Consider the following 16,831-nt stretch of genomic DNA (forward strand, 5'->3'; position numbering starts at 1 on the left):
TATAGTTGTCTCAGATTTTCTCGCAAGATTTAGGCACAAATTTAAAAAAAATGAAGTATAAAATAATCAGACATAAAGGTTTCTGTCTATAATTTGCCATTGTTCCAGCAAATTTTTCATACATGGAAAGAAAGAATTTGAAAATTTTTCATCATTATTTAATCAACTAACATTAACATTTTTTTTTTACTACTATTTTGGGAAGAGCAACAACCGTGAACAAAATTCAATACTTTTGATTTTCTTGTTAAATCGACCAATAGAATAATATTTTAAATATGATCGATCAAACAAATGAAAATTGAAAATAAAATTGTATATTTATAACAAAATAATGTACAGCATTTTGACTAAGATAATATATTTAAAATAAAAAAAAAGATTTATATACGTCAAATGTTGGTAACTTTGGAGTAATAATTAAAATGTAATAAGTTTGTATTCCTTCAAGAGCTTTCCAAAAAAATGTCATAACAAACATATAAAAAAGTAAAAACTGTTCACGACAAATATTTTAATTAATAATATACTTTGTGTAACATTAAATACAAAATTTAAAAAAAAAAATTGTCAACTGATAACTAATGAACAAAAATAATCATAACAACTTATATCGACGAAGCCCTGACCTTTTATAGTCATGATATATATATATAATAACAAATATAAAATTATTTTTCTAGATTTACTTTGTATCTTGAACATAAAATTTAAACTTTTTTAGTTATAAATCAGATTTCAATAATCAAGAAAAATGTATTATTTCATTATTTCATTTCATCAAGTTAAAATTATCTCCATTTTGGAAAGACCCTCGAGTCTATTATTTAGTAAATAATTATAATAATAAATCATAATATTACAACACATAAGCATATGGTAGTATAGATAATAATAATAATAGTAATAAAAACAATAAAAAGAAGTTGTGAAAAATAAATAGTTACAACATATAAAACTATCACATTTCGTTTCAATTCAACGATAAGACCACAAATACATATTATTTTCACATTAGTGATTTGGGATACTTAAAGATATTTCATTATAATATAAATATATAAAAAGAAAAAGGAAAATATTAACTATAATGAAAAATAAATAAATTAACTTTAACAATGGATAAGAAATGTTTGTATTTTAAAACGTTATTTTTTTAAGACAGTTGGTTGATTATTGCAAACAAGCTTGGACTTTTTCTATCCATTCTTGGGCTGTTGTCATATCACTAGCAGAGAAGTTGTAAGTTCTTCTGTTTGTACGCAACTATATGTAAAATTGTGTTAAAATGTATACAATATAAATACATTTAATAAGAAAATAAAATTACTTACATCAAAGAAAGATTTATCATCAGTCTTCTTAGGTGCACCTGGTGTTGGGTTAGCTTGAGACACAGACATTACTTCAGCAAGATCTAAATTTAACAAATTAAAAAATAAATTGTTTTCTTTCGTCAAAATTGAATAAATTCAAAAATAAAATAATTGACAATCAACTGGATTAATCATTATTATATATTAAAATTTTATTTATAAACAGATTTTGAGAAAATATTTTTAATATGTCGCATCCATAACGCATTATTGTACGTTTTCACAAAATCAAAGTTTGCATCCATTTCACGAAATGGAACCACGATTTCTCCACTTCACGTAATTACACAATATGAATTATATTTCGTGAAATGAATACCTAAACCGTCATCGACGGAACTTGTTTCGTCATTTGAATGTCCATAAAGCAAAAATTAAAAAAAAAATTGTTATACATAATTCCTAAAAAAACATTTATAATTAATTTTTTATAAAACATTTTTTTCGTCAAACAACATTATTTTACATTATTAATAACAAAAATATAACATAATATAAAATGAAAAAATAATATGCACTTCACACTTTTTAGAAAAATTAATACTGGTATGCATTAGTGGGTCGAATTGTCGACGATTATCGACCGACAATAATGCTTATAAAAAAGATAATACCTAATTATAATATTGTGGCTGTCGTTTATGATAGAACATAGAACAGATAAGAATTGTTGTCAAGTCAAGCATACAGCACAAGTATATTTTTCAAACTTACATTACTTCTAATATATTTAATTTTAAATAAATTGTCGTTAAACATAATAGTTTGTATTTAACAACCAATAAAATTAAATCTGTAATAATAATTTTTGCTATATGGTATGGTTCTGGAAATAAACAACCAGCCACATCAAATTTCATTGACTTCAAGCAAGCGAATAAGATAAAAGAAATGTCATTAAGAGAAATTGTCTCTTCTTAAACTAGAGGTTGAGGTTTTTTTTTAGCTGTTATTGTAAAGGCGAAAATCAAACAAAAAAATATGCTTGTTTTAAAGGTAATTATCGTTGCCATAATTCACAAGCTTGTTTAACTACCTATTTGTAAAATATTTTCTTAAAAATAATAATAAAATTAATTATAAATGTTTTTTTAGGAATTATATATAACAATTTTTTTTTTTAATTTTGTTATATGGACATCCAAATGACGGAACAAGTTCCATTGATGAAGGTTTAGGTAACCATTTCACAAAATATAATCCATATTGTGTAATTATGTAAAATGGAGCTCGCAGTTCCATATCGTGAAATGGATGCAAACATTGTCCATTTTGTGAAACGTACAATAATGCAATATGGATGTGACATATATATATATATATATATATATATATATAATATGTATTATTTTATATTTAGCCTAAATATATTTTTATTATATATATTGATAAATTTATTTTCACTAATATTTGTTTTATCTTCTTGATATAAAATTGTTATTAGAGGTAAATTATTAACTACTTTAAATTTTGTAACACCAATTTACTATATTGAGTGGCAATGACAGGTATAAATTACTAATAAATAATAATTTACATTGTCAATTTGTAAAAAAAAGTTTTTCTCAATAATATAGAAATATTTTTTTATAGTAATTTAGATCAAATGAAGCATATTTAAGAATTTTTGGTACATTGGCACATTTCTTAGGAGAATATTTCCAAGTTTTATAGTTAAAGCATATAAATTCACTACCTAATTATTAACACTTTGACTGCGGCATGAGTTGACCTGAGCGATTTCCCTGTGCAGATCATTTTTTGTAATGAGAGTAAGTATAATAAAAATATAAAAATACCCGGAATCTCAAACCACTGTGAATTAAACAATTTCAACCTTTTATCTGTGTGGAGGCGCAAGCACAAATACGATTTGTCGACGTCAGCAGTCAAAGTGTTAAAATTAGTATTTATTCATTTCTAGTAAAATATAATGTGTTGATGATCTTTGACTGTCAATAATAACCACACTATGTTATTTAATATATTGTTAAGAACATAATTTCCATAATTCAAACTTTAATATTATATTTACCTATATATCCTTTGCAATGAGAATCGTCCATAGAGTCATAGTACCTCAATTGATGTTTTATTGAGTCTAAAACAAACCAACGTTGTTTCCACGCTTTTAAGAGAGCTCCACGTTTATATAAATAGCCTTCATGAGTCCTGTTCTCGGCAACATTAGATGAGAACTGCTCATAGTATTGTTGGTGGATTCCATTCATATCTACAATATTCCATAAGTTGAATGTTTTAATAATTTTTATAATAAAAACGTAAGGTTAAATTATAATTATAACAAATTATAACTCACTAGAATTCACTGAAGTCGTTTCACCACATGCTCTATTGGCATTTTGATTAGTCAGTGTTCTGTCTGCAACAGCCTTGTATTTAGTACAGCTTTTGGGTACATTTTCTGAACACTTTTCGTGGCAACTATAACCACAATCGCAACATCTCATACCAGTCTGAAAATACACATATAGATATAATAATTTGATTTGGGCATATTAATTATTATTTTAATTCAATTAAAGTTAATAATTTTATAAACTTAAAAAATTTTATTTTTCAAATATCAAGTCTAATTTAAAATAATATATCATTATTATGTTCAAATTTAGTTTATAAAAAATAAAATAAATAACTTGATTTATTTAGGCAGGTTACAAAATTAAAATAAAAAAACAATTATAAAGCCAATATAAAATTAAAAATAGTTCACAAAATATGTGTAAAAAAAATTCTAATTGACTGAAATTTAAAAATATAATAATATAAAATGCAGTAATAAAAGAATAAATTGCAGAAAAATTCAAGTGAAAATATGTAAAAGTTTAAAAATATAATTCATTATTATTTATTATGTAATTCAAACTGTGTTAGGAAATCTATGTCTTACAAGAATCTGAAAATGGAATATGTTCTACAAATCCAGACCTAATATCAAATATATATGAGTTTGTTAAAGTTTAATAAAAGAGTATAACTACATAAAAGTGTTAATATACATTGGTTTTATACACTAATTATTAATTTGTTTTTTGATGCAATATTTGAATAATTCTTCAATATAAGATCAAAAATACACAGAGAGGAGAAAAAATCCAAAGATTTAATATCAAATCTTGTACGTTAATATACTTTGGTTAACAAAAAATTTTATACTGAAGATTTCTCAATATAAATATTTTATGTTACATAATAACTCAAAGTTAAATTGATAAATATATAAAATATAAATACTTTAGTTTTGATACAAAATCAATATCTATTAATATGGTAAGGAAAGAGAACAATACAAATTTTCATAAACCAATAAATCTAATATCCTAACCAACCTACAAATATTGAGTTTACTTTGTTATATGCATACCAATAGTAAAAACAAACATCAATCAACACATCATGATCTTTAACATAAGAAAAAAATATGTTCCTTTTACAATAAGTCAAACATTTATTTACATAACCAAAATAGTGAATAATGATTTTATTTACCTTTACGGGTCCCCAAAGAAGACTAGAACAAAAATCACAGTATGTAGGAGTGGTAAAGTTATATTTTTCAAAGCGATGTGGATGTGAATGAGGTGGATTTGTATCTGTGTTTGTAGATGTTGTGTTACTTGCTTTGCCACGCATAAGAATTTCTATTGTGGATCGTTTGTGCAACAACCGCCCGTGATATCTGACCAGTTGTGTACTAAACGAAGCGTGTCTCTAAAGAAAAAATAATATTTTTAAATTGAATAAAAAGCTTTTCTAACAATAATTCTTACCTTCAATGATTCTGCAGTAACAGGAATTTCTAACTTGTCCCATAGTACCTTCCATTTTTGTGGCAAAAGGCCTAGTTCAGTTTCCAATTTATGTATGTCATCCAATAGATTTTTAAATGCGTCTGGTATGTATCGCTCTACTATATTATACCTAATAAATAACAGAAAAATATTTAGATAACAAAAACAAATATTGTAATAAATTAAAAATATTTTAAATATAATATTGATTAAATGAAAAAAAAAAATGTGAAAACTATTACCCAGTTGTAATGACTTTGCGTTGGTTCTTATTAGAAATACCATCTGCTGCTTCAGCTTCTTCTTCTTGTTGCATATCCATCTGAATGATCTCCAAATCGTAACTTGGTCCGTGCGCTAATTCTTCATTCAAATAATATTGCCAAACATTCAAATTTGGCAGTGATGACTGTGGTCTGAGAACCTAAACAAGAAAATCATAAACTTAAACAATGAGATTAATTATTTAATTAAATAAGTTAATAATTATGCTGTAGCCAAATATATACCGGTTGTTCAACATTTGGCATATACATAAAATTGTAAAATATTGATGTTCGTGCATTATGTTTTTCAATGTAATCAAACACAGATTGTCCCAAATTTGGTACATAGTGAGATGAAATATTGTTACCAGCCAAACGACCTCCTACAATTCATTATTTACATGGAAAATTAAAATATTTACAATAATTTGAATTTAAAAGAAACAATAATAATACCTGGATAAACAATGTCGTCATCTGAACCAGTGTCTACACTCTTGTGGTGCGATGTAAGTGATCCTCGTTTATCTTCAACAGCAGCCACTCCACATTCTACTCTTTCCAGTTCGCAGTCCAATAAAAACGTTCGGAATCGACAGGACACCGAATGATATGCCAAAAATCTCAAATAGTAATCATTGAATTCAAACGACAATGGGAACTGGCCATGGATTTGATGGACAATATCAAGAAATTGTAAGAAGGTTGGTGCAAACCCAGAAGCTTGGGATGCAGTGGCCAGATTACTACGATGACTGAACCGGTGACCAAATGCAAGCCATTCCTTTTCAATTAACACCCGGAAACCTTCGATTGTGCGATAATATGGGTCCATGCATAATTGTGCAATTGATGACAGTTGACATGTTATGTCCCATCCTTCTTCCAAACACAACATGACTGAAGAACCTTGTACGTCAATCAAATCTACTATAGCCCCAGATAATTGCATAATGTTTCGTAACTGTTGTAACCAGTCTGAACTTTCAATCATTCTAAATCAATGAAAAAATTTACATTAATTTTTTAAAATAAATCGTAATATGGTCAACATTAAATCATAAGAGAAAATTGTTTGAAAGTATTAGTCATTCTAAATCAATTCTTCTTTTGGTCTAAGTTGATAAAATACTTATAGCATAAAAATCAATATAAAAAAATGATTCAAGACAAATAATAGTAGAGCTAATTAAGATCCCAGAAAAAGTATGATTAAATTTGTTTTTATATTTTTATAAATTTAAAATTAATTTTCTATATTTGTTTGTTTTTAATCTTACGAGTAAACATTATGCAAATATTAATACAGAAATTTTCATAATGATTATTTAGATAACATTTTATTTGAATAATACTCTATTCTTTGTTCTTATCTTATTGAAAAGTTATGCTATGGAATGTTATTATGTTTAATATAATAATCAGAAACTTAATCTTCAAATATCAGAACGTTTATAATAATATGCAATATTTATCTATATCTATACCACTATTGATTAAATAATACTTTGGCATTAATTATTTAATCGATGTCTATACTAATATATAATGAGACAACACTTATTTTGATTGTCATTGACAAGCTCAAAAACTACTAAACCTATTTTAATGTAGTTTTCAGCATTATTTAAAAATTCACAAAAAGGTCATATACTAAATACCATCTATTCAATTCTTACCCCCCAAAACTGAAAATAATAAACAAAAATAGAAAGATATCTGTAAAGTTAATTGTTTAGTTTTTACTGCAACGTTAAAAATTTTATTTTTGCTATAAGAACCAATGTACAACCATCAACCAGAGCAAAGCCATAAACAACTATACATTGCCTTAATGCAAATAAAATAAATTTTCAAATGCTTAAGTTTGCATATTTTTACTGGACATGATAATTTCTATAATACAGTGTATGAGTATGTACTACAATAAAGAGAAATAAAGTCACTATTTTAGTATTTTGTAATGTATAAAAACCACAGTTATCTATATCATAGATAACCATGATAAAGACAAAGTTGTTTAATAAAATAAAATAATACCTGAAGAAATATAATTATTTATAATGTTTTTGTCAACTGAAAAACAAATTCTGTATAAGTGTGGTTATTTAATATTTATAAAAGGAAGTGTATGTTTGTGTATGCAATGCTTAACCAAATCCAGAGAAGATTTCAAAGATAGGTAGACAAAAAAAAAGTTTGAATATATAGTGATAAATTATTCATTTTTTATACCACCAACAGGAAACCAGATCATAAGCACTAACTGAAACACATCCACTGTGTAAACCAGTGGTGGCCAAACTTTTTTTACCTCTGGCCATAAAAAAAACTTTTTTTACAACGGGCCTTTTTTTACGTAAATATAAAATATTATATTTTTTTCGTAGGCCTTAGTTTGGCAACCACTGGTGTAAACCACAGCACCCATTCATAGAATTGAAAAAAATATATAAATTAACTCACTTGTAAAAAGAATGTTCTGGTTCATTACTAGTAGAACTTGGAACACATGCTCGCATCAGTTTTTTAAATGATGTCTTACTATGACGAATGTCAGCATACTCAATTGGGATAAAATCAATTTTCATGATAGAATCACCTTTCATACCCTGTAGAAATAATTATTATTTTAAAAAGACTGATAGTAAATGATATACACACATTCAAATTTATTGATTCATTTTATTACCTTCATTTGGGTTTTATCACCAAGTATGTACAAAGCAGCTCTATGAAATTCATGTGGACTATCTGAATTTGAATCTGGATCAGCCATTGACATACGTCCATATGGTTGATTTTGAAACATTGGTGAGGAATAACTATTATTTGATGAAGTACTAATATTGCGTCGTTCTTTTAATGAGCCCCAGCGTCCGAATTGTTTATTACCACCACTAGACCTCATTGGGCCCCTATAAAAGGTATTAATTTTAATTAATAAGTAAAAATGAATTTTATCAATGAATTTTTATTTCATAAAATTATAGAACTATTATATGTATTAATAATGAACCGTAATGTTTTGCTAATTTATTTTTGGCAGAATATATATAAAAAAATTCTTAATAAATTTAAATATTTATAATACCTGCGTGAAATATCTGGTGGAAGAATATCTTCATCTGCCGCCAACAAAAGTGAATTTATACTAAGGCTACTATCAGATAATCCCCATGCAGCACCACTATGACGTAAAGTTGACAAAGGAGTCGAAGCAACAATAGCTGATAAGTATCTTTCTTGTTCTACAGATGAATTACTCTCTGAATTCAATGTACCTAGAAACAAAGAACATACAATTAAAATATTGAAATCAAATATTATTTTAAAGTAGATAATTACATTAAAAATATATGAAAAATAAATACCTGTTGAGGATGGATGTGTTGATTTCAACATTCCAATAAGATTTTTTCCATGATATCCCGAACCTCGTAATAATAATGCAGATGTTTGCTGGTGGCGCCATGTGATTATCGGAACTCTACTATGGCGATAATTTCGATAAAACCTTCGAACGCTATCATCTGAAATAATTGATGGAACCACCCAGAGTGCAGGATAACTAAAATTTTAATAAACAAAATGTTTAATGTATGTATAATTACTGGTAACCTATTGCTCAATATAAATCAAACCATATTTATAACAATTTAAATAAATAAATATTTTTTTACCTGCGACACATTAAATATGCTGAATTTAGTGTAGTGATTTTAAATGGCTCTTTATTATTATTTTTCTGACCTATGTTATTCGAACTAGTATTTTTTGGTGCAAGGCCTAGTCTAATCCAATCACGTACATAACTCCTTTCTGTTACTCGTTCCAATGTTTTTGGATCAGAAACATTAGAAACAATGTTAGAAGTATTCAACGCATTAATATCTAAATCATTTACTACAACATAAAAAGAAAAATTATAAGTAATTGGCTTAAGACATATTTTTCAGTTTACGTATAAAAACAAAATTTTTTATAAAATCTATATTCAATAACTTGTATTAAATTATGATAAAAATATATTGTGTATTTAAAATGTATCTAGATAAATATAATACTTTGACAGAAGTTCTAATTAATTAGACATTTGAATAAAAAAATGTAAAAACTAATTAGGGTGAAGGATCTAACATACCAGATAAGTCATCAAGATTGTTAAAAGGAGGAAGGGTCATCCGACCAGGAGTGGTCATGTATTTGTTAGTTTTGTTTATTGAACTATTTGATATGTTAGGCAAAACATATTTATGGCGTTTGGATGAACTCTTTTGCTTGAAACCTGCTTTACGAGCAGTCTTCATTAAAGTTTTTTTTGCAAACCCCCTAATAAGAAACAAAAAAAAATTAAACATTCCTCACAATTTATATTAAGAAAGACTTAAATTAAAACTCACTTTAGAGTAGCATTTTTTTCTTTATCACTTGTCATGGGCATTTCATAAATTGGAATTTGGCCTGTAAATGCAAAGTGATTAAATACGTTTGGAGGATGTCGTACTTTGTGAATAAATTTTCGGAAACATTCAATATCTTCTGCATTTACTTCTTCGTCAAATGCTACTTTGATTAACTAAAATGTATTAAAATTAACTTTGTATGATTAAAATAAAATATTTTTAAAATTATTTCGAACCTGGAATGTGCATGACCTGAACTGATGACCTTCTTGTAACCATTGGTCTAAGTGTGCTAAATATTGAACTGTTATACGTTTTTCTTTAGTTAATGATGTAACAGGAAATGACCTTACTACAATTTGTTCACAAGCAAAAGGATCCAAAGGAGTTCCTTTAAATACAATACGATAATTTGTAATAAAAATAGCTCCTTCTGCCGGTAATAATGGTGGTCCACCAACTAATCCTCCTAAACCTTCTTCTCTTCCATCTGGTAATAAATATACTCTTAAACCATCCATCAGCGGTTCTTCTCCAGGCAACATATTAGGTGTCAATATTTTAGGCTAAATATTTAAAACAATTCATTAATAATGGTATACTATTTAATTAACACTAATACTGTTTATTTAAATTATTTATTAGTACTTTTTGTATAGGTGGCAATCGTTTGGACTCCCTATTGACACCATCTAATGTTTCAATATGTATATGCACTACACCTGGTATCATTTGATGTAGAGCACGAATGTGTTCTTCACTAACTTCTCCTTCAGTACATACTTTGTCAACAAAACGGCTAACCATCTTAATAACTTTGTTACCAATTTCATTAGGTTCTGGTTCAGCAAAACCACTTTCAACATCAGATTCACATACACTACCTGACCTATCAACAGCACTAAAAAAAATATTAAATATAGTTGTCTGAAAACAAAAATATAATTTTAAAAAAAATACCTATTTGTTATACTGTTAGATGTTCTTTCATCATCGATATTTTTATTAGATGACTGATGATTTGATGAACTCTTAACATTATTTCCTCCTACATCTAATGGAACTAGTAAATATACCATACGATTAGCATAATGGATAGCTTGACTGTATAGTGTTGATTCTTCACTTGATATGTATTCCTTAAGTTTATCTAAATAAAAATGTAAACCAATCAAATTATAAACATACATTATAATATATATATATTTATCACTACCAGAATTGTTAGATGGACGTAACCTCATTTGTTCAGCTGCTATTTCTAAAGCAGATAGTTCTTGTGAACGACTAAATCTGTCATTTAAAATATTATCTTTATTCTAAAATAAATAATAAGTAATCAATTTAAAAAAATAATATTCAGAGCATTTATTAAATTACATGATTTTCACGGGGACTAGATAAATTCATTGATGAAGATCTTTTATGACTTGAGAGATTATTGTCAGAGTAAAGAGATTTTATGTCCCTTTGTACATCTAAATAATATGCAGATTCCCAAAATAGTTGATTTTTCCAAACTGGGTGATCCTATATTACACAATACAGTATAAAAAATTAAGACACAACCAATAAAATAAACGTATTAAATAATAGAATTACTTGAATACACGTGTATGCAAATTGTATCACACCAGTACACAGTTTACGGCAAAATGCAGTTGCTAAAGGCAAGAGAGCTGCTGCTATACCAAATTCATCCATAGCTGAGCCATCCTAATATTAAATTATTAATTCATTTTTAAATAATAACAGATAATATATTTATATAAATTTTAATTAATGCATTCATTATTACCACTTATATCACAATTTCTTTCTTATTAATTTAATATTTGTAATTCATTTAAAAAATTGAATAGGTATAAAATATAAATTTACATACTCATTTATTTTTAATTTAAACTTACAGGAAGTACTTTTACACAAAACTTTAACTTTAAATAAATATATTTTACTAACAAAATAAAATAATTTTGTTTAAAAATCTTTTTATCTTGTAATTTTGATTTAATTTTTACAGCTGCTAAAATCAATATTTAAAACAAAAATGTACAATAAAAATATTATAGGAAAGTGATGGATTTCTATTTAGTATCTACTATTTACATCATATGATTTACATGCAATTTTAATTTTAATACCATACCTGTAAAGCACAATTCATTAACCGTACAACTAAATCAAATTGTTGATGTTCTAGCATAGCTTTATTTCCTTGAACATGTTGTGCAAGTTCTGTGCATAAAGCTAATCTAGCAGCTCTACATTTTAATGCTCTTAGCACAGCTGGGAATGTTTTACGAGCATCAGAAATCTTATTTTCAAATATACAATTTACACAGTTACGTAATACCTAAAATTGGAATTAAATGTGTACATTAATTTACATAAATGTTTTTAATAATTATAATACATACTTCTAATCGACGAGCAGAATTACTGACAGTTGTTCTCAGATCATTAGAATTTGTTATTGGAGGTCCCATAGGTACTATGCGAGGTGGTGTTGGTTTTATCGATGAAAGTCTGAAATAATGTTTGTTTTTAATAATAATTTAAATTTTAAATTTGCTTGAAACTAACTTTGAGTTTAAATTATGTTTAATTAAACCATCATCAATAATTGTCTGAACACAATTGGCATCAAGTTTTGGAAATGGAGGTTGGTGGATTCTAGTAAATGCACCTTCAGGAGGTTTCAAGATTTTTTGAACATATGGTTGTGGATTAGGATTTTCATTTAAGTACAATGCTTGAGCTAACTCCTAAAATATTTAAATAATAATTAAATTAAATGAATATTATAATGTACAACACATATTACTAGAATTAACTTATTAAATATACAGAGATATATTATTATCAACTTGTGTCAAAGAAAATTGATAAATTTAAAAGCCTTAATAACAAAACATCAATTATTGGCTCAATATTCGTGTATTTATCATTATTTCTAAATCTAAATATTATGTATACTTGCTTGTATTATCAATTAATAATATAAGTTTAATGTTATAATTGTTAAGAACTTACGATAAAATAACAAAATATATAATATACCTGAATATGAGTAAGAACTAAACGACCATCGTCTAATGCTTCAGTTCTAAGTAATTCATTCATATTGCAATATAACTCATCCCATTGATCACAAGATCGCCAAGCTGGACCTCTTTCCGTCACAAAACCATTGAAAAACATACAGTCTAACACCCTTGTTGTGAATTCATCATCTATTAGACATCTTTCACCCAAAAATGCAGCCTAGAAATTTATTATTTTTTTATTTTATACCTACTCATTAATATAACTTATATTGTAAAACTTTACTTTATGAAATGTGATGACTGGTTTTGGGTGTATCCTTATTATAGTTAAACAACAACGATAACCTTGAAGTAATTGAGCAAATGTTCTCATAAAAACTGCTCTCACTTCTTTGTCAATTAGTGTAGGGGGTGGAGGTTGAACAGTATTAGAAGTTGGAGGGAACGCGTGGTCTGCACAACACAATTCTGGTTGTAACACTAGACTTAAACAGTCTTGAGTTTGTGTTAATAGTGGTTCGGGCAATAAAGGTAAACTTATACCATCAGGCACAAGAATACTACCACCATCCAAATCAGCTACTATTACATCCATCTATACATCATCCATCATTCAAACTTATAATTAACAAATTTAAAATTATAATTATAATTAATTTAATTTGGTATATTTACTTGTTCAGAAACATCAGTTTTAAGAGAAGCATGTACGCCCATTAAAAATGGTGTTGGAGTGGATAATACTTCAACTAAACCCGCAGGTAACAATGGTATATAAACGTGGCTATATTTAAATGGATACATAAGAGATATTAAAGCAGAACAACCTTCAGTAAGTCTACTGTAACTTCTAGAAGTCATCAGAACTTTTTGTTCAGTCATAATAGCACAGAATAATACAACAACATTGTGAATTCCTAAACAAAAAAATAATATGTAGTAAAAAATAAATTATAATATTATGTAGATTAAAAGTAGCTCAAAGCAAAACATTAAATTACCAAGTTCTTGGAATAATAAATATACTGCATTCTTAGTTACTGGTAATGTTTGAGATAATGGAGGTTGTAACGCTTGTCTGTCACCAGCACCTATGCTAAAACGCACTTGAGGCCCACCTGGTTGAGGAACTTGAACACAACCCAACATATTTCCTACCAATGTTTCTATAGGAGTTTCTACATTTTCTACATAAACGGTGTAAATAATACCTAAACAATTCTGAAAATATTTCATAAATTTATTATTATTAATAAAATTAATTAAATAGGTATTTAAAATTGTAGTACTCGGAATGTTTCTATATAATCTAATCTTGAAACCAAAACTAGACATTTTGGTGCATACATAATGCTGTGATGCTGTCTTTGATTTGTATGATTATTTCTTGAAAGTGCTATGTTTTCCACAACACCATCCTCTTCCTAAATATAAAAATAATTTGAGTACTATAAGATATTATTCTCTTAATTAATTATAGTTATTTTTAATTTGTTTACATATTTATTAAATTAATTTGGTTTTCATAATAACATTAAATGTAATCACTTAGCTTACATTATATTTACAATGTGAAAAACATATTGACTGTATAAACTAATAACTATGCAATCAATTAAAACCAAAATATGATTTGTTCAACTATTATTTACTTAACCATTTTCTATTTTTTTTTTTTTTTTAGATAACTCAACTAATTTATTATAATTCTCCTTTGTAATTACATCTTATAAATGATTTATAATATTCAGAAAATAATTTAAATTTGTTAAAAATAAAACCGTTTTTAGGTAAAACAATTAATATGATTAACTTAATAACTTAACTATAATAGATAAAAATATAATTAATTTTTACTTGCCTCATCAACAGGTTTACTAGGTGTAATTGATACTGTTTCATTAAAACACAAACAAGCACAATAATGTCTTTCAGCTTCTACATCAGTAAGAACAAACACAAAAAATCTAGGTTCTTGTCTCTCTGATGATAGGGACCATCCTTGTGGTTGACAAAACTATAAAAATAATAGCATCAAAATTAGTACATTTTTAAATATTTGGAATTCAATTAAATAAATACTTTAATTTATAAGTATTATAATAATGATAATAATAATAAATCTGAATAGTATTTAGTAATTACCCATTCAATTCCATCAATGAAAGGAGTGTCTTTCCAATCTTTTTCAGGAAATCGTTGAATAATCATACCTTTACTGGTCCCACTACCTATTAAGGAAAAATGGTTGAAAAGAAATTAAAATCAGCTTAAATAATATATATCGTAGTAAACTGTACACTGCATAGGGTAGCACAAAATACACCATTTTCCCTGAACGACATTTACTCTAAATTATGTCTTAATCAAACAATATACTAAGTAAAATTAATGATCAAAGATCGTTAAGCAAAGAGAATATAGTGTCGTATTAGATAATTAAATAAATTGCACAAAGGATTTCTTACGTTCTTTTTCGTGGTCATAGCCTACGACCACGAAATAATCCGCTAGCCGAGACATGACTAGTTAGTAATCCGTTGTCGTGATGAGTCTTGATCACAGATATTTACACACTAAAAAAGGAACGACAACAATAATAATATAATATCGATCAATACAAGGCGAAATCATCGGTCACATAGTAATAAACTAAAACAATGTACAAAACTACAAAATATGCAGTTATGCAGCCTATTGGTCGAAGTAGATAAAAGAAAAAAATTTATATTAACAATAAATAATTATTGTTTTTTTTATTACGAACGTAATTTCGTTTTAATTTTTTTACTTTTTCGGATTCTGTCGGAATGATACGCATAGTGGGAACTCCCAGATAAGATAAAGATGGCGACTTGCCGTCAACCGTGGTGATCGGTGGGGTAATAGTCGTGGACAGAACTACTGCGCCTATGACTTATCGCCGGCTGTTCATCGTTATCATTCATCATCATCAGTTGACTTATGATCCGTAAGATCCGTTGTCCCTTTAAATTTTGAAAATTTCAAAGATTTATAACCGTGTCCTTGTGATACAAGTACTTAACTATAAGGCATATGTCAACAAAAAATACTTTTATGTAGTATTATAAGCATGGACTAAGATATATCTTAGTCCGTCGTTTTAAGTATTGCGAGCTACGACTCCAGAAATATCTACAGCAGAGATGGCGAACCTATGACACGCGTACACTCTTTTAGTGACACACGCAACTGTGTAAAAGTTTGTCATTCAAACCACAGATGTGAGAATTTTTAAGTTTAAAAAAAGGTTATCAAACTAGTTTACACGCAGGAAAAACAGAATCAAACCAAAATTTTTATTTAACACTGGTACAAAAAGGTTCGCCATCTCTGATCTACAGTATCCAAATAATAATTTTTGATCAAAAATAACTATTATTGTAATTCGTAAAACGTATGCATATACAAATCGTTAAAGATACAATAATATATCTAATATAGTTAATAAATCGAGTTGTGTTAAAAATTATTTTTTTATAAATTCGTAGATATAATACATAAATTATAAAATGTATTAACAATTAAATTATTGGTTGTTAGAGCATAATTAATTATTGAGCATGTTATTAAATTTACCAACTTTTTACAACAACTAATAAATATTGAAACTAATAGGATGGTCCTGTTTTTTTAGTTAAATGTTCCGATGTCGAATGTCATAGATTAGGAATTTGAAATTATGGCCTATAAATTATGATCCATGGACGGAATTAATAATTTCAAAACGCCATTGTTGAAGATTTAAGATATTAAATCGCATTTAGGACTTAAAAATTTAAATAATTAAATAAATAATAAAATACGTATACAATTAATAAAATAAAATAATAATATTGCATGATCAAGGTCCACTGTGATATATCATATATGACGTGGTATCGATATAAAAATAAGACA

General features: G+C 26.8%; 1 protein-coding gene across 1 annotated transcript; it reads right to left on the reverse strand.

Moving 5' to 3' along the window:
* Positions 1–301: 301 nt before the first annotated feature.
* On the reverse strand, positions 302–15,717 carry LOC132919487 (myotubularin-related protein 13). Its single transcript, XM_060981145.1, has 33 exons — positions 15,379–15,717; positions 15,056–15,141; positions 14,772–14,927; positions 14,200–14,334; positions 13,912–14,131; positions 13,586–13,827; positions 13,194–13,505; positions 12,924–13,127; positions 12,447–12,628; positions 12,281–12,389; positions 12,010–12,216; positions 11,463–11,576; positions 11,241–11,390; positions 11,077–11,179; positions 10,821–11,010; positions 10,509–10,761; positions 10,097–10,426; positions 9,858–10,033; positions 9,599–9,786; positions 9,138–9,360; positions 8,829–9,025; positions 8,549–8,738; positions 8,147–8,372; positions 7,921–8,066; positions 5,911–6,449; positions 5,698–5,837; positions 5,431–5,612; positions 5,168–5,318; positions 4,887–5,108; positions 3,697–3,853; positions 3,412–3,609; positions 1,335–1,417; positions 302–1,266 (listed from the first exon to the last, which is right to left on the reverse strand). Exons 1-33 carry the CDS (start codon positions 15,431–15,433, stop codon positions 1,174–1,176), a joined length of 6,159 nt encoding a protein of 2,052 aa, XP_060837128.1. The 5' UTR covers positions 15,434–15,717; the 3' UTR covers positions 302–1,173.
* Between the last annotated feature and the right edge of the window lie 1,114 nt (positions 15,718–16,831).

This window comes from Rhopalosiphum padi, chromosome 1 (assembly GCF_020882245.1).
Source record: "Rhopalosiphum padi isolate XX-2018 chromosome 1, ASM2088224v1, whole genome shotgun sequence".
NCBI classification, from domain to species: Eukaryota; Metazoa; Arthropoda; class Insecta; order Hemiptera; family Aphididae; genus Rhopalosiphum; species Rhopalosiphum padi.

Excerpts from the sequence above, each read along its gene's own strand:
- LOC132919487 (XM_060981145.1), bottom strand. The coding sequence starts at position 15,433 with ATGTCTCGGCTAGCGGATTATTTCGTGGTCGTAGGCTATGACCACGAA. Across the intron at positions 14,928-15,055 it reads TCATTGATGGAATTGAATGG|TTTTGTCAACCACAAGGATG; the intron begins GTAATTACTAAA and ends TTATTTTTATAG. Across the intron at positions 12,629-12,923 it reads TAGTTCTTACTCATATTCAG|GAGTTAGCTCAAGCATTGTA; the intron begins GTATATTATATA and ends TAAATATTTTAG.